The sequence below is a fragment of the Rhinopithecus roxellana genome, chromosome 12 (genome assembly GCF_007565055.1).
Source record: "Rhinopithecus roxellana isolate Shanxi Qingling chromosome 12, ASM756505v1, whole genome shotgun sequence".
Taxonomy (NCBI): domain Eukaryota; kingdom Metazoa; phylum Chordata; class Mammalia; order Primates; family Cercopithecidae; genus Rhinopithecus; species Rhinopithecus roxellana.
Window position 1 is genome coordinate 121416147 of NC_044560.1, and position 17016 is coordinate 121433162.

A 17016-nucleotide genomic window follows, 5' to 3' on the forward strand; every position below is an offset into this window, starting at 1 on the left:
GGCCGGGCGCGGTGGCTCAAGCCTGTAATCCCAGCACTTTGGGAGGCCGAGACGGGCGGATCACGAGGTCAGGAGATCGAGACCATCCTGGCTAACCCAGTGAAACCCCGTCTCTACTAAAAAATACAAAAAACTAGCCGGGCGAGGTGGCGGGCGCTTGTAGTCCCAGCTACTCGGGAGGCTGAGGCAGGAGAATGGCGTGAACCCGGGAGGCGGAGCTTGCAGTGAGCTGAGATCCGGCCACTGCACTCCAGCCTGGGTGACAGAGCGAGACTCTGTCTCAAAAAAAAAAAAAAAAAAATTGATAAACCACTAGCGAGAGAGAGAGAGGACACATCAGGCATCAGAGAAGTGACATCATCACAGACTGTGCAGACATTAAAATGCATAAGCATATTAGGAACTAGATATTACTAAGGCAGTAAATCAGAGCACTAGCAAATGTGTTGAAAAACAATTTACCAACTATTAGTTGATAATACTGATACATATCTTCTGTGTGCCAGGACCTTGAGGCCCAGCTCCAGGCAGAAACTTAGTGGTTGGGAAGGCATCAAATGTCAGATGGCACAAAGGGGACTCAGAGCCCAGGAATAATGAGAAAGAACACAGAGGAATCCAGCCATTTCCACAGTGTCCAGCTCTGCTGTGGGAGGCTGGCAACAGCCTAGCACTACCACCCTGTGACTGGGAGGACAAGACCACAAAATGCAGCTTTTCCTGAACCTCCTCTTGGTGATGAGGTTGATGTGGTCAAGGTAGAGGTGGGTATGTCTGGAGCCTCAAGCAACCTGCCCATACCTGCTGGGACCAGGCCAAGGTGCCCAGTGAGTAAGAGGCAGTGTCCTGGAAGATCACAGATGAAAGAGGCCCTGAGAAGCGCTGGTTGGCCGGGTGCTGTGGCTCCCACCTGTAATCCCAACACTTTGGGAGTCTGAGGCAGGGGGATTACTTGAGCCCAAGAGTTCAAGACCACCTGGGCAACATAGTGAGACTCATCTCCACAAAAAATAAATAATAGAAAGAAAAATGTGAGTTGGCCAGGCAAGGTGGCTCATGCCTATAGTCCTAGCTACTCAGGAGGCTGAGGTGGGAGGATCACTTAAGGCCAGGAATTCAGGACAAGCTTGGGCAACATAGCTCTACAAAAAATCCTAATTTCTAGACGTGGTGACGCATGCCCAGGCTCCCAGCTACTTGGGAGGCTGAGGCAGGAGGATCGCTTGAGCCTGGGAGATCGAGGCTGCAGGGAGCCCGACTGCACCACTGCGCTCCAGCCTGGGTGACAGAGTGAGACCCTGTCTCAAAAAAGAAAAGGAACCCATCCAGTTTCAGGACACAGGATTCCAGCCCACTCAGCCCTGGGAGTCCAAGACATTTTAAACAAACTCTCTCTTCGCATTTATTAATTCCTGGCAGGAATGAGGGAGCGCCCTCCGGCCCCCCAGGGAGCCCAGCCTTCTGCTGCAACAGGAGGGTGGGAGCCAGTCCAGAATCCCCCGTACTTCTGAGGACACCAGCAGCACTCTGGGCGCGCGGCTGCATCAGCTTTCTAGACGACGGGAGAAAAGAGAAGTGGTGGAGGAGGGGAAAACCTATACCCTCCTTCCTGCGGAAATCAAGGCCGACCTCCCTGACGCCCCCGGGAAGGAAGAGCGTGATGGGCTGCCAGCCGAGACCCCCATCTGCGCCTCCAGCTGCAGCGCCTTTGCTGGGCGCTTCCTCGCCCGCGATTCCCCCACGAGCCCTGGGGAGACCCAGCGCTAACCACAGTGCCCAGGGGAGGAGCCAGGAGAGGCCCTCCTGGAGGTGGGCACAGCCCAGGCAAACACCAGCGGATGGGACCCAGGGAAACGTCACCTGCCACCAGGAGCTCCACGGGGTCGCTGAGCTCCGACTCGAAGGTGTTGGGCCCCCAGGAGCGGTAGCGGCACCTGTAGCTGCCAGCGTGCTGGGGCCCCACGAAGGTCAGCTCGAGGTTCGCAGCGGCCTCGGGGGTGCGGACCGTCTCCACGGCCTTCGTCTCGCCCTCGCGCAGCAGCTCGAAGGTGACGTCGGGGATGGGGCCCTCGCAGCGCAGGACGGCGTCTCGGCCCGCCAGCACCGCCCCACTCCACGCTGCCCGGAGCTGAGGCCTGGGAGCGGGTCCTGGGCGGAGCGGGAGGGTAGTCGGGCCCCGCCACACCCCAGGCCGCGCCCGCACCTGCGCCTCAGCCCCGGCTTCATCTTCCCTCTGTCTTGTTCCTAAGCGCAGACGGCTCCTCCGGGCCCCGCCGAGCTGCGCCCGCTGCCTTCACACCCTGGACATCCGCGCGACACCTGTGTCTGGTGTTCCCCGCACCCCTCCCCCGGGACCGTGGAAGTCCCCGATTCGGGCCTGCTCTGGGGTTTCTGGGGTGCCCAGCCTCGGTCACTCGGACGGGTGAAGGGAAAAAGAAATGATGGAGAAAACGGTGCTCCTTCAGGGAGGAACCAAAAAAGGACATACCATTTATGTCAACAGATGAGGTTTTTTCCCTCCATAAGTTTAACTTAAATTTAAAAGTGTATTTAAGGTGCCGGGGGGGGGGGGGAGAGGAAAAGAAAAGAAAGAGAAAGAAGAAAGGAAAGGAAAAGAGAAAAGAAAAGAGAAAAAAGAAAAAACAGTGCTCCCAGAAAACAGCACGAACTCAAGGTCTGGAGGTCAGACCTGTGCTCTCAGGCTCCCCTGGGCTCTGAGTCCTGGAGACGTCGATGAGGAAATCAGAGGGACAAACAGAGCTGGGGACGGTGGGGCTGGGGAGAAGGACATCAGCCGTGCACCTGCTGGCCCGGGCCGGGGCTGGGGGGCCAGTATGACGACTGACATGACCAGTAAGAAAAACAGAGCAGCCACAGAGCTGCATGGATCTGACCAAGAAAACCTGGGTCCAGCCTCCCTGCTGCTGACTACGATGCTACACGTGACCTACGGGCTTGGACCCGCGGGAAATAAGCCAAAATTCCAGGCGTCCCCAGGACCCTCGACCACCGATCGCCTGCTCCCTGCCAGAGTAGTTGATGGGGGCTGAACCAAGGCCCAGAGCGCCGCCGTCAGACGCCCAAGGAAAGGCTGGCAAAGGCAGGAGGCCCCGAGGGGCACCAAACCCGCGCCCGCCCTCGCTGGTGCCCCACCAGCTCACCGTCCACGCGCAGCTCCAAGCGCTCGCTGGGCGCGGAGCCCCCAAAAGGCGGCTTCAGGTCCACGTAGACGCAGCTGTAGTTGGCAGAGTCGGCCACCGAAATGTTGGGCAGCTCGAAGAGCGCCTCGGTCCCAGCGGGGCTCTGGAAACGGTGCACGCGGCGCCCGCCCCCGTCCTCGCGCACCAGGGCGAAGCGCGCGCCCTCCAGGGGCGACAGGCACCGCAGCCGCACGCGCGTGCCGGGCTCCGGGTTCCGACTCGCAGGCTCCGCAGTGAACTCCGGCGCAGGCAGCGTCTCTGCGGGGCAGCACGCGGGCTGACCCGGGCGCCGAGCGGGTGGCTCGGCCCTAACGCGTGGTCTGGCCTCGCGCTCTTTGCTTTGGCTGAGTCTTCTGCCCGCAATGATCTGGCCAGCTTCCTCCCTCGCCTCCTCCGGCCCCGCCCCACCTTTCCATCCCAGTCCTTCTTGGATATCTCACAGGCACGCACCCTTTCACTGTTTCCTAGTAATTTGTCTATAGACACAGACGGGAAGCGGGGACGGGGACATGTTTTGTGCATGGCTTGATGCCTGGTGCACGATGCCGCTCAGTAGCGGATTTGCTCCCCGAGCGTCTTCTGGGCACCGCCCCAATGCCCGCGCCACCGAGGGGCCCCTGTGGTCCGCTGGGCATGGGGTTCGCTGTCCGGTGCTCAGAGTTTGCTAAACACCATCAGGCCCAGGGCAAGCGAGCAGAGGAGCTGCCTCAGGACAGGCCCTCAGTGCCCACGCAGACCTGGCACCTGGGATAGGACCCCGGCCAGGTGGTGCCCCCTGTGGCCTGGGCCAGACCTGTTCACACAGTTATTCTTTGTGGGGCCTGAAGATTGCCAAGCTCAGCGTCCCATTGGCAGTTCAGGACCTTTAATGGTGGGGGTGGGGGGGCGGTGGGCGGGTAAAGTTGGGATTGGACCCTGGCCCAGAGCGCTGCACTTCCCCAGGCTCTACACCTGGTACTGCTCCTGCTCCCCAGGGACCCAGTCGAGCCCCTGTCCCTGCTGGCCCCGGCTCACCATCGCTCAAAATCAGCTCGACTGGCGTGCTGTCCCCAGACCAGGCGTTTTCGTTGTCACGCAGGCGGTAGCGGCAGGTGTAGTGACCTCCATCCCCCAGGGCCACCGCGTTCAGGTGGAAGAAGATGCGGTCTGGGCTGGTGCTGCTCCCGGGTACCAGCAGCTCTTTCTCCCCGCGCCGCAGCTGGAAGTGTACTCCACTCAGGGGAGCCACGCAGGTGAGGGTCACCTTGTTGCCAGGGCGCAGGACTTGGGCGGACTCTCCACGGTGCATCAGCGCAGGCGGTGGTGGTGCAGCTGCAATGCAGGTAGCATTACTGGGCTGCCCCATAACTGGAGCTGCCCTCTGCCCAGTCCCCAGATCTCTGCCCCCCAGGTGGCAGCCCCAGGAACACCCTTCCATTCATTCTTTTTTTTTTTTTTTGAAACGGAGTTTCGTTCTTGCGACCCAGGCTGCAGTGCAGTGGCACCATCTCGGCTCACTGCAACCTCCGCCTCCTGGGTTCAACGGATTCTCCTGCCTCAGCCTCCCAAATAGCTGGGACTATAGGCACCTGCCACCACACCTGGCTAATTTTTCTATTTTTAGTAGAGACAGGGTTTCACCATGTTGGCCAGGCTGGTCTCAATCTCTTGACCTCGTGATCCACCGGCCTCAGCCTCCCAAAGTGCTGGTATTATAGGCATAAGCCACGGGACCCGGCCCACCCTTCCATTCTTTGGGCATCCTCTGGCCAAACTCCTTTGCAACCATCAGACCCAAGCAACTGTGTGGCCAGCTTCCTGGACCTGGTCCTGGACAGGGGCACTCAGCATGGAGGTCAAGGTCAATGTGGTCATGCCCCCTGTAACCCCCTCCCCAACATCTCCCAGAGATGATTCCCACAGTCACCGAGCTCCTCAATGATCACGGTAGCGCTGGGCTCAGAGAGGGCGCCTGCCACATGGGTCCGGTAGCTGCAGCTATAGTTGCCAGCCCGGTGGACAGGAAAGGCGGCCTCCACATCCTCCTGGGCCTCAGGCATCTCCAGAAATTCATGGTCGCCTTCCCGCCTCAGCAGAAAAGTCACACCCAGAAGCCCGCCTCGGCACACTGCTGTTGTGTTCAGGCCGGGTGTGATCCAGGACACAGGCGTCATTGAGAGCCAGGGAGGAGGCAAGGACTCTGTGGGTGGGGTGGAGTTGAAGAGTGGTTCTGCATAACACGGGAGACACGGGAAGCCCAGCAGAACCTGGGCCCCATCCTCAAAAAATGTGAGGGAGACAGGGATGGAGGGCATTGCTGGGAAAAGGCAGCCAGGCACTGGTGGAAACAAGGCGTACAGCAAGAGAAAGGAGTGTGTGGGAGCTGTATGGCATGCCGGGCCTGCTGGGGACACAACCATTTATTCCTCACAACACTCTGGGGTTAGCACAGATATCATCCCATTTGACAGATGGGAAGATTGAGGCTCAGAGACATCAGGTGACTTGGAGGACGGGAGGCCCCCAGTCAGTCACCTACTCACTGCCTCCCGGCCCCCAATTCATGCCCCGGCTTACTTGGCCCCGTCAGTTCCAGGAGCTTGCTCAGCTGGCTCCATCTTGTGAACAACCCTGAACGGCAGCGGTAGCGGCCCCGGGTGTCACCCGTCAGCAGGAACTGGTGCTTGATGGCAGGTGAGTCAAGGTGCACGGACTCCTGGGCCACCCCATTCTTGAACAGCTGGAAGTCTGGGGTCGCCAGGCGGGCCTGGCATGTCAGCATCACATTGGCCGAGGGTTTCAGCAGCGATTCGGACTCTGCCCACAGGCTGGGCTGGGTCTCATAAACTGCAAGGGGTGGTTGGGATCAGCTCAGGGCCACAGGGACAGGGCTCACCCACAGCCTGGGCCCACCATTCCCAGACCTCAGCCCTGCACTCACATGTGGCTGCTTCTGTCACCGGGCCCATGGGGAGACCTGTGGAGACAGCCCCTGTGAGGCTCCCGTTCCAGCCCCTTCCCGCCCCAGGGACCCAGACCCTGGGAGGCCTCACCCCAGAGCAAGAGAGAGGCCACCAGTATGGACATGATGGTCGTGCTCACTCCGGTGCAGTATCTGGGGTAAGCGTCTGAAGCAATGAGGCCCCAAGGGAGGGTGGCAGAGGCAGCTCGGACACTGACCTCTTCCCGTGTTTGTCCTTCCCGGAAGGTGAGGGCAAAGGGCTAACTTCTGAGGCCTCAGGATGCTCAGCAACAATTATGATCAATAATCATGGATAATTAATAAACTAAATCAACAATGAGTCATAAAATGATGCTGAAATCACCTCCTCCTCATTTCAGTGCTGGATCCTGTTCTAGAATGGGACCCTGAGCTCTCCCCACTCTGACTGGAGCTGCTGAGGTCAAGTGGACAGTGCCAGGGCTGAAGCCCAGTAAAAACCTCCCTGTCACACCAAACCGCACGTGTATTTGGGGATTAGCCCCAGCTCAGAGCCAGGCTCTCTGAATTCTTGAGAAATCTGAACATTTCCTGCCACACCCCCACCCCAGGGAAACGGCAGCAACCCTTTGAGGAAGATACACTGTCTATTCTTGCCTCAGGACTGGTTCTTCCTTAAAAAAGATTGTTTTCCGCCGGGCACGGTGGCTCAAGCCTGTAATCCCAGCACTTTGGGAGGCCGAGACGGGCGGATCACGAGGTCAGGAGATCAAGACCATCCTGGCTAACACGGTGAAACCCCGTCTCTACTAAAAATACGAAAAACTAGCCGGGCAAGGTGGTGGGCGCTTGCAGTCCCAGCTACTCGGGAGGCTGAGGCAGGAGAATGGCATAAACCCGGGAGGCGGAGCTTGCAGTGAGCTGAGATCCGGCCACTGCACTCCAGCCTGGGCGACAGAGCAAGACTCCATCTCAAAAAAAAAGATTGTTTTCCCTGCAACTGAGGGGCCATGTGTCTGGGGACTGACCCGGGCCTGTAAACTGGGTATCACGTGTGAATCTTGCAGTTGCCTCGTAAACGGAATCCCATTCTCTCCAGCTACCCCTTATCCCGCCAGAGTTCTAACTAGTCTGGCATGCTGCAAATGGACAAGTGTGAAATACACTCCCAAGAGATACTACTATGCTTCAAAAGAACTGCGAGGTTTTCATTCATGTAATTGGCATAAACCTGGGGAACAAGGATGGCGACGGCATCTAAGGGTAATTGATCAAGGAGGATGGGACACAACAGTGGACTGGATCAAGTCTATCTACAGGAGACGACTTACAAAGATTCAATTTAAGATGTAAGCTTGTGCAGCTTGAAAGATACTGAGTTTGTCTGACAGCTTGACTAAGACCTGGACTCAGTGGTGGCCCAAATTCAATGAGGTTGAATTGCTAGAACTCCCTTGGTACAGAGAGAGTAGGAATTTTGGAGAAAGGAATCCAAAAGCTTAGGGATACAGGAAACGTTGAAGTGGGTTTAACGTATACATTCAGCATGTGCCAGATCACGTACACACAGAGTACCAAGGAGGATATCTTTGTTACAAAAGCACTGGGAAATACATTAGTCAGTGGGGCACCCGTATCCCTGAATCTTGCTGCAGTGGCAGTCCTCTGAAGGGCAGTACGGCCCTCGGAGTTGCTGCCATTGAAACGGCCTGATTTTGGTGATGAAAGATGGACGTGACAGAGCTCAAATAACAGGGCCTACCTGCCAGAGATAAGACTCGGATTCATCATGATTGGCAGCAGGAACAAGGAGGTGATCCGAATGTTTTAACCCTCAGGGGGCCGGGCGCGGTGGCTCAAGCCTGTAATCCCAGCACTTTGGGAGGCCGAGACGGGCGGATCACGAGGTCAGGAGATCGAGACCATCCTGGCTAACACGGTGAAACCCCGTCTCTACTAAAAAACACAAAAAACTAGCCGGGCGAGGTGGTGGGCGCCTGTAGTCCCAGCTACTCGGAGGCTGAGGCAGGAGAATGGCATAAACCCGGGAGGCGGAGCTTGCAGTGAGCTGAGAACCGGCCACTGCACTCCAGCCCGGGCAACAGAGCGAGACTCCGTCTCAAAAAAAAAAAAAAAAAAAAAAAAAAACAAAAAACCCTCAGGGAAGGAAGGATTGCTTCTACTAGGGAGAAAGGCTCAGGATTACTTGGAAGGTTGAAGATTCTCTTTTTTTTTTGAGACGAAGTCTCGCTCTGTTGCCCAGGCTGGAGTACAGTGGTGCAGTCTCAGCTCACTGCAACCTCTGCCTTCTGGGTTCAAGCTATTCTCCTGCCTCGGCCTCCTGAGTAGCTGGGACTACAGGTGTGCAACACCACGCCCGGCTAAATTTTTGCATTTTTAGTAGAGACGGCGTTTCACCCTGTTAGCCAGGATGTTCTCCATCTCCTGACCTTGTGATCCGCCCGCCTCGGCCTCCCAAAGTGCTGGGATTACAGGTGTGAGCCACCGCACCTGGCTGAGATTCTCTTTCAACAACTATTGATTTGGCAAATGCTTTTTTTCCATCAATATGCAAGGACCACCAAAAACCATCTTCTTTCTGCTTGGCAAAGACAAAAGTACACCTTCACAGCTTGCCTCAGGACTAAATCTGCAACTTTTTTTTTCTTAACTCCCCAACCTTGTTATGCAACCCTTCCCTTCCCCTCCCTTCCCCTCCCTTTCTTCTCTTCTCTTTTCTTTTCTTCTTTTCTTTCGAGATGGAGTCTCACTCTGTCACCCAGGCTGGAGTGCAGTGGTGCGATCTCAGCTCACTGCAACTTCTGCCTCACGTATTCAAGCGATTCTCCTAACTCAGCCTCCCAAGTAGCTGGGATTATAGGCATGCACCACCACACTCAGCTAATTTTTGTATTTTTTAGTAGAAACGGGGTTTCACCACGTTGGCCAGGCTGGTCTCGAACTCCTGACCTCAGGTGGTCCACCTGCCTCGGCCTCCCAAAGTGCTGGGATTACAGGCGTGAACCACTGCGCCCAGACACAATTTTCTTATTCTGTCATAATCCCTGCGTAGCTCCTGATCATTCTGACTTCCCACAGAATATCATGCCCATCCACTATATGGATGACATCAGGTACTTGGACCACAAAGTGGCGGGTACCTTAGGCAACTAAGTTAAATGCATGCTAAGGGTCCACCTTCTGGTAAAGTGCCTAGTGGTCTGCAGCCTGTTAGGTCAGCCCCTTCTAAGAAGATCAGTTGTTGCAATACGCACTATCTACCACTAGGAAAAGGGAACAATGGTTGGTGGGCTTCTGGATTTTAGACACAATGTATACACTCAAGTGTGCTTATCCAGTCCAGGTACCATCTACGATTTTTTGTGGAGCTCAGAACAAGAGAAGTCCATATGGCAGGTCCTGGATACAAAGCAAGCTGACACTTGGACCCTAGGACCCAGAAGATTCAACATGGCTACTGGATCTGGTGCAACCCAGAGTTTGTGGCACATAAGAATACTGAACTGAAGTCAGGCGTGGTGGCTCACACCTGTAATTCTAGCACTGTGGGAGGCCAAGGCAGGAGGAGTGCTTGAGGCCAGGAGTTCAAGACCAACCTGGCAAACACAGCAAGACCCCATCTCAAAAAGAGAGAGAGAGAGAGAGAGAGAGAGAGAGAGAGAGAGAGAGAGAGAGAGAGAGAGACAGAGAGAGAGAGAGAGAAAATACTGTCTCTTCTGTACCCCCTCAAAGTTCCAGCAACCACCATGGTTCAGCCTTTAGAGACCCAAGCCCCCCTTCCCAGCTCCTAGGATCTGGTAAAGCCACCTGTCTGCATTGCACCCCCAGCTCGAGGTAGGCCACATCACAGACTCGAATCGCTGCACAGGTCCACGTGCAAGGGACTCTTTGCTCCCCAGTAGAGAAGAACCGGGTGGCGCCAACTGGAGGCCTGTGGATGTGATGCTGCGTCCACAAGAAGCCAGCAGTGTGTCAAGCGGGACAGAGTTATCCTTTAAAACGAATCCCAGCCACCACGGTGGAGAGAACCGAGGCAGGACGGAGAATTGGACAGAATTCCGCTCCTCTCCCCCGCCCTAGGCCTCCTGCTACCCTCAGGGTCCCCAGAGCCAGGCCTCTAAACCTCCTAGCCCTTGGCCGGAGACAAAACCCGCATACAACTTCCGTTCTCGCTGGGGTGGAAGGAAGGAGGAGAGGGGACTCATACCCTGCCCTTGTTCCCTGCCGGAGCAATTTCACACAGTTCTCAGAGGAGACCACCACACCTGCCGGAGACCCCAGTTCTTGCCCACCTCTGCATGGGCGAACCTCTCGCCGAAGTGGAGCTTACTACCTTCCCTGAGGTCAAGAGCCCATCCCACATGTCCCAGCCAGGTCTGGGTGGCCGGTGGGGTTATTGTCAAAGGGGCTGTGCAGCCAGGGTTCCCCACGCCCAATGCTACCCCTGCACTCCCAGCAGGAGGGCGCCCGCACTGGTGGCCCGAAAAAGGCTGGGCCAGCAGACAGTGCATGCACTCACGCCCGGGACCCCGCAGTGCCGCGTGTCCGCGACCTCCCGCTCAGGCGCGTCCTCGGGTCAGGGCGCAGTGTGGCCCCCGTGCCGCTTCTGGTGCTCGTTGAGGTTGGAGCGGTGGCTGAAGGGCTTCCCGCACTCGCCGCAAGCGTAGGGCCTCTCGCCCGTGTGCGTACGCCGGTGGCTTACGAGCTCCGACTTGCGCACGAAGGCCTTGCTGCAGTGGGCGCAGACGAACGGCCTCTCGCCAGAGTGCAGGCGCTGGTGCTGGCGCAGCTCGGAGCTGCCGCGGAAGGCCTTGCCACATTCTGCGCAGGCGAAGGGCCGCTCGCCCGTGTGCGTGAGCCGGTGGTGCGCCAGGCCCGAGCTGCCGCGGAAGGCCCTACCGCAGTCCGCGCAGGCGAAGGGCTTGGCGCCCGAGTGCGTGCGCTGGTGGCTGAGCAGGTTAGAGCGCTGGCTGAAGGCCTTTCCGCACTGGGCGCACGCGTGGGGCTTCTCGCCCGTGTGCACGCGCCGGTGCTCCGCCAGGTAGGAGCCCATGACGAAAGCCTGGCCGCACTCCGCGCACTCGAAGGGCCGCTCGTCCGTGTGCGTGCGCTGTGCTGCAGGAGCTGCGAGCTCTCGCGGAAAACCTTTCCGCACTCGGCGCAGGGGAAGGGCTTCTCGCTGCTGTGCGTGCGCCGGTGCTGCCGCAGCCCCGCCACGCGCACGAAGGCCTTGCCGCAGTCGGGACAAGCGTGTGGCCGCGCGCCGGCGTGGATCTTCAGGTGCTCAGCTAGGTTGGAGCTCTGGCTGAAGGCCTTGCCGCAGTCCGGGCAGGCGTGTGGCCGCGCGCCCGTGTGCACGCGCTGGTGCTCCAGGAAATTGGAGTTCCAGCTGAAGGCCTTGCCGCAGTCTGGGCACTCGTAGGGCTTCTCGCCCGTGTGCGTGCGTCGGTGCTGCACCAGCGTGGTGCTTCGACCGAAGGACTTGCCGCAGTCCGGGCAGCGGAAGGGCTTCAGGCCGCTGTGTGTCTCCTGGTGGTGGATGAGCTGCGAGTGCGCGCGGAAGGCCTTGCCACACTCCCCGCAAGCGTAGGGCTTCTGGCCGCTGTGGATGCGCTGGTGCTGGCTGAGGTTGGAGCTCCAGGCGAAGGCCTTGCCGCACTCGGGACACGTGTACGGTTTCTCGCCTGTGTGCACGCGACGGTGCTGCAGCAAGTAGGAGCTCTGGCTGAACGCCTTGCCGCACTCCCCGCACCGGCAGCCCGGCTCCTCTGGGAGAGGCGAAGGGCGCAACGTCCAGTCTACATACTCCCCGGGCCCAGCCCCGTCCCGCCCACCATCTGCGGGGCCCAGCTCCCTGTCGGGGCCCCCCTGTTCGTCCGCCGCCCCCAGTGTGGCTTGCTGCCGCTCGCTGTCCCCTGCCTCCCCTGGGACCTCCGTGGAGTCTTCCCAGGCCCCCCAGCCTCCAGACACAGCCCCCTCAGAGGGGCGCCTCGTGGCAGTCTTCACACTGCAGAGGCTCCAGCCTTCCTTTGGGGCCGTCTGCAGGTTCCACCCTCCTGGGGACTCCATCTCGTGCCTGTGACCTAAAACAGGAGAGAAAAGGTAAGTGCCTTAGAGAATACAAAGAACACCAGACAGAGGGCCTTTGGGAGACATGACGGTGGGTGGGCTGTCATCCCCACTCTTCTCCTCCACGGGCCTGGATGCCCAGTGCCCTCTGGAGCCTGGAGCAGGAAGTTCAGCAGGCGGGCTAGACACTCAGGGGACGGGCCAGCACTCTGGGTCTGCCTGACAGGGCCACGTGCACATCCCCACACCTGGCCCCGCCCAGCAGGAGGGGAGGGGGCGCCAGCATCGTGGAAGGACTCATAGCTGCCCACGCACCTGCACTGGCCGTACTGTGGCACCACTCTCCTCCCCTTGCTTGATTCCTGCGGCAGCCGCTCCACCAGGGCAGTGGCCTCCTTAGGACTGCCTGGCCACTGCTCCTGCACCTAGACCTAGATCTCCGGGAGCAGTGTGCCCAATAACAGCTCCAGCACCAAGAGCTCCAGCATCTGCTCCTTGGAACAGGCCTTGGGCATCAGCCACTGGCAACACAGCTCACACAGCTGAGCCAGGACCCCTCAGGGCCCTGCTGCCTCCTCGTAGGGGAACCCCCAGAAGCGCTGGCCAGGGCTCTTGGAGCTGGGCTCACCCACCATCAGTTCCAGTGGACTCTGGAGGACCTGAGGGGCCAGGGCTGATGCCCCACTCGTCTGGGCAGCCATCCTGCCCCTTCCCCGGGAGGGGAAGGCAGCTGCATGGCCCAAGGTACTTTCTCTGGAGCTGGAAACAAAGGTGAGCCTGTGAGCACAGCAAGGCCACGAAGGTCCCCTCCTTGGGACCACCTGAGACTGAGTAAAAATGGAAGAATGGGGGTATCAGCGCTTCTGGCCCCCAGCGTCAGCATCTTTGCCCACCTGTGTGTCCAGGTGCCTGAGGGACACAATGAGGTGCCATGGCTGCTTGTACCATCCATTCCCCTCTCCCTGCTTTTCTTGAGGGTCCCTGCCCTGCTCTGTCTCCTTGGCTCCCTTCATCCCACACACAGAACACCTAAGGCAGAGACTGTGAACAGGGCACCCGGAGTCAGACCAGCAGATGGGTCCTGTTTGTCCCCTCCAGGAAGTGTTTTAAAAATGTAAGTTAGGCCAAGCACGGTGGCCACGGCTGTAGTCCCAGCACTCTAGGAGGCCGACACAGGCAGATCACGAGGTCAGGAGTTCCCCAAGACCAGCGTGGCCAACATGGTAAAACCCCCTCTCTACCAAAAATACAAAACTTAGGCAGGTGTGGTGGCAGGTGCCTGTAATCCCAGCTGCTCGGGAGGCTGAGGCAGAGAACTGCTTGAACCTGGGAGGTGGAGGTTGCAGTGAGCCGAGATCATGCCACTACACTCCAACCTGTGTGACAAAGCGAGACTCTGTCCCAATAAAATAAAATAAAAAGAGAATAAAGTACTGATACACACTACAAGGTGAATGAATCTTGAAAATATTATGCTAAGTATAAATGAAAAAATTCAGACACAAAATACTTCGTATTATGTGATTCCATTTATATGAAATGTCCAGAACAGATAAATCTATAAGAGACAGAAAGTAGATTAGTGTTTGCCAGGATCTAAAGGGAAGACAGAAATGGGAGATACAGCTGTGGGAGTGATGAAAATATTCTGGAATTAGTGGTGATGACTGTGCAATACTGAATATACTAAAAACCACTGAAGCATACACTTTAAAAGGATGAATTTTATGGTATTTATGTTTTTTAAAAAGTTACCAATCTCAAAAGCTTAAAAACTGTATTGACTCCATTTATGCAATTCTTTTTTTTTTTTTTTTTTTTTTTTGAGACAGGGTCTGGCTCTGTCACCCAGGCTGGAGTGCAGTGGTATGATCTCATCTCCCAGGCTCAAGGCATCTTCCCACCTCAGCCTCCCAAGAAGCTGGGACATCAAGTGCGTGCCACCATACCTGGCTAATTTTTTATTTTATTTTTGAGATGGAGTTTCCCTCTTTCGCCCAGACTGGAGTGAAGTGGCGCAATCTCGGCTCACTGCAGCCTCTGCCCCAGGATTCCAGCGATTTTCCTGCCTCAGCCTCCCCAGTAGCTGGGATTACAGGCATCTGCCACCAGGCCTGGCTAGTTTTATTTTATTTTATTTTATTTTTTAGTAGAGACGGGGTTTCACCATGTTGGCCGGGCTGGTCCTGAACTTTTTTTTTTTTTGAGAGGGAGTCTTGCTCTGTCGCCCAGGCTGGAGGGCAGTGGCACCATCTTGGCTCACTGCAAGCTCTGCCTTCCGGGTTCACACCATTCTCCTGCCTCAGCCTCCCAAGTAGCTGGGACTACATTCGCCTGCGACCAAGCCCTGCTAATTTTTTGTGTTTTTAGTAGAGACGGGGTTTCACCATGTTAGCCAGGATGGTCTCGATCTCCTGACCTCGTGATCCGCCCTCCTCGGCCTCCCAAAGTGCTGGGATTACAGGCGTGAGCCACCGTGCCCAGCCTGTCAGCCTGTCCCGAACTCTTGACCTCAGGCAATCCACCCACCTTGGCCTCCCAAAGTGCTAGTATTACAGGTGCCAGACACCTCGCCCAGCCTATGCAACATTCGTGAAATGACAAAATGGTAGACATGAGAACAGATTACTAGTTGACAAAAAGAGGTTAACAGGGGACAGAGGTAGGAGGGAAGGGTATGCGGCTCTGAAAGGGCAACACGGGGATCCTGTGGTAATGGAAATATTCTGCATATCGGTTGTGATACTGTACTCTAGTTTTTCTTTCTCTTTTCTTTTTTTGAGACAGAGTCTCGCTCTGTTGCCCAGGCTGGAGTGCAGTGGCGCGATCTGGGCTCACTGCGACCTCTGCCTCCTGGGTACAAGCGATTCTCCTGCCTGAGCCTCCTGAGTAGCTGGGATTACAGGCACCAGCCTCCACTCCCATCTAAATTTTGTGTTTTCAGTAGAGATGGGGCTTCACCATGTTGCTCAGGCTGGTCTTTAACTCCTGAGCTCAAGGGATCCACCCGCCTTGACCTCCCAAAGTGCTGGAATTACAGGCATGAGCCACCGAACCTGACCTCCAGTTTTTCAAGATGCCACCTTTAGGGGAACTGGGTAAAGGGTACATAGGGTATGCGTTATGTGTTACTGCATGTGAATTTATAATTACCTCAAATCAAAGGTTAAATTTTAAAATAAAATGACATCCGATTTCAATAAAATTCCGTATTTGTGTATTGAAGACCCAGAAATCCGGGCCCCAAGGGCCCATGTTTCTTAAGGTGGAGCCAGGCACCGCTGCCCCTTCATCCAGGGCCTGTGCTGTGCGACTGCGACTCGCCAGCCCCCAGCCCCATCTAATAGGGCTGCCGTCCTGAGTCCGTCCTCGTCGTGGGATACCATGTGAGCCCCGGAAGGTCCTTCCTGTCGGCCTCGCTGCTCCAGCCTCCCCGACGTACTCACATCCACGCCGCGTGCCCTTTCTGAACCTGAACGCCTCCTCTTCACCACGACACGATCAGAGCCACCTCCCGCGTCAGTCCCAGTGCCCCAACAACGGGCACTCGTCTGACCCGTCACGGGTATTTGTGTCTCCCCACCAACCCCCAAGGCCTAGAGTGGACAAATACGGGGTGGATAAAGGAAAGGAGGCTGCGGCCGGGTGGCGCGAAGCCTGTGCGGGTAGCTCCGCAGGCTCGGAGGCGAGGCCCAGCCTGGTGAGCTCTGGAACTACGAGGGGCGGGTGGGGGTTGATGAACGAATAAATGAATGTGGGAAGAAATGATGGCGCGGCAGGACATGAAGGCGGAGCCACAAGGCTGGAGGAGTAATGAATGAATGAGTCAAAGAATAAACGAGCAGGAGGAACGATGCTACGGAACTGAACGCCATAAGGTTCGCGTTCACCGAGAGAGCGGCAGACAGGAGCCGTTTCCGCCCCGACCACCGTCGCCTCTGGCCCGTGCAGAGCCACTTCCGGGCCGCTCTGGAGGGCGCGGAGGCCTATCTCTGTGATCCCAGAGGGCACTGCTCAGGGCCGAGCCCCGCCCTGCCCCGCGCGGCGGGAGTGGTTGGAGCCCGAGGACGGATCTGTGCTTGGCCGGAGGGTGTCCGCCGGCGTCACTCACCGTCCTCAGCCCGCCCCTGCGTCCACTACGCGCTGCCTGAGAGGGGCCCGCACGGAGGCACGGGAAATGGTAGGAGGGGGGTACCGGGTCTCCTGGGAGGCGCGGTTGCATTCGGCGGACGGCCCAAAGCCTCGCGGTTCTCCCCACCGCGCCGGCGTAACTGTGGCGCGGCTGCGGGCGCGCGCCTTCTGGTTCCCGTGGGGCGGCGCCAATGCCGAGCTACTCTGGCGTCCTGCGTTGCCATGGATGCGCTCCGCCCCTTCCTGTACCCGGCGCGCCTCTGCGGCACAAGTCCAACAGCTACACGGGCGCCCGGGGCTGCCCGGATCGTGAACGCAGGTCGGGCCGATGTAGCTCCTCCCTGGCTGTCCTCCTCCGGCCCCAGGCCGTCTTTACCACCCTGGAAACTCGCTGAGTTCACGCCACTGAGCTGCATCTCACAGCCACGCGCTGTGGAACACCCACTAAGCTGGCATCCCCTAGAGTCGGTGTCTCGGAAGCTAAGCAGGGTCGGGCCTGGTTAGTACTTGGGAGACCGCCTGGGAACAGCAGGTGCTATTGGCTAAAATAAATAAGCCGGGCGCGGTGGCCCACGCCTATAATCCCAGCACTTTGGGAGGCCGAGGCGGGCAGATCAGGAGGTCAGGAGTTTGAGACCAGCCTGACCAATATGGTGAAACCCCGTCTCTACTGAA

At 57.6% G+C, this 17016-nt stretch overlaps 2 protein-coding genes and 1 long non-coding RNA gene across 3 annotated transcripts; 1 reads left to right on the top strand and 2 right to left on the bottom strand.

The window, feature by feature from the left end:
- Positions 1-1375: 1375 nt before the first annotated feature.
- A1BG (alpha-1-B glycoprotein) lies at positions 1376-6329 on the bottom strand. Its single transcript, XM_010386959.2, has 8 exons — positions 6233-6329; positions 6121-6156; positions 5757-6026; positions 5107-5379; positions 4215-4511; positions 3162-3458; positions 1861-2148; positions 1376-1552 (listed from the first exon to the last, which is right to left on the bottom strand). Exons 1-8 carry the CDS (start codon positions 6264-6266, stop codon positions 1545-1547), a joined length of 1503 nt encoding a protein of 500 aa, XP_010385261.1. The 5' UTR covers positions 6267-6329; the 3' UTR covers positions 1376-1544.
- LOC104680877 lies at positions 4796-6648 on the top strand. Its single transcript, XR_750520.2, has 3 exons — positions 4796-5873; positions 6208-6299; positions 6522-6648. It is a non-coding gene; the product is annotated as an uncharacterized LOC104680877 (long non-coding RNA).
- Positions 6649-9889: 3241 nt separating this feature from the next.
- On the bottom strand, positions 9890-16497 carry ZNF497 (zinc finger protein 497). The gene is given in 3 exon segments (XM_030913101.1): positions 9890-11253; positions 11256-12224; positions 16406-16497. Coding segments are annotated over 2 exon segments (1491 nt in total). The 5' UTR covers positions 12211-12224; positions 16406-16497; the 3' UTR covers positions 9890-10717.
- Positions 16498-17016: the final 519 nt, after the last annotated feature.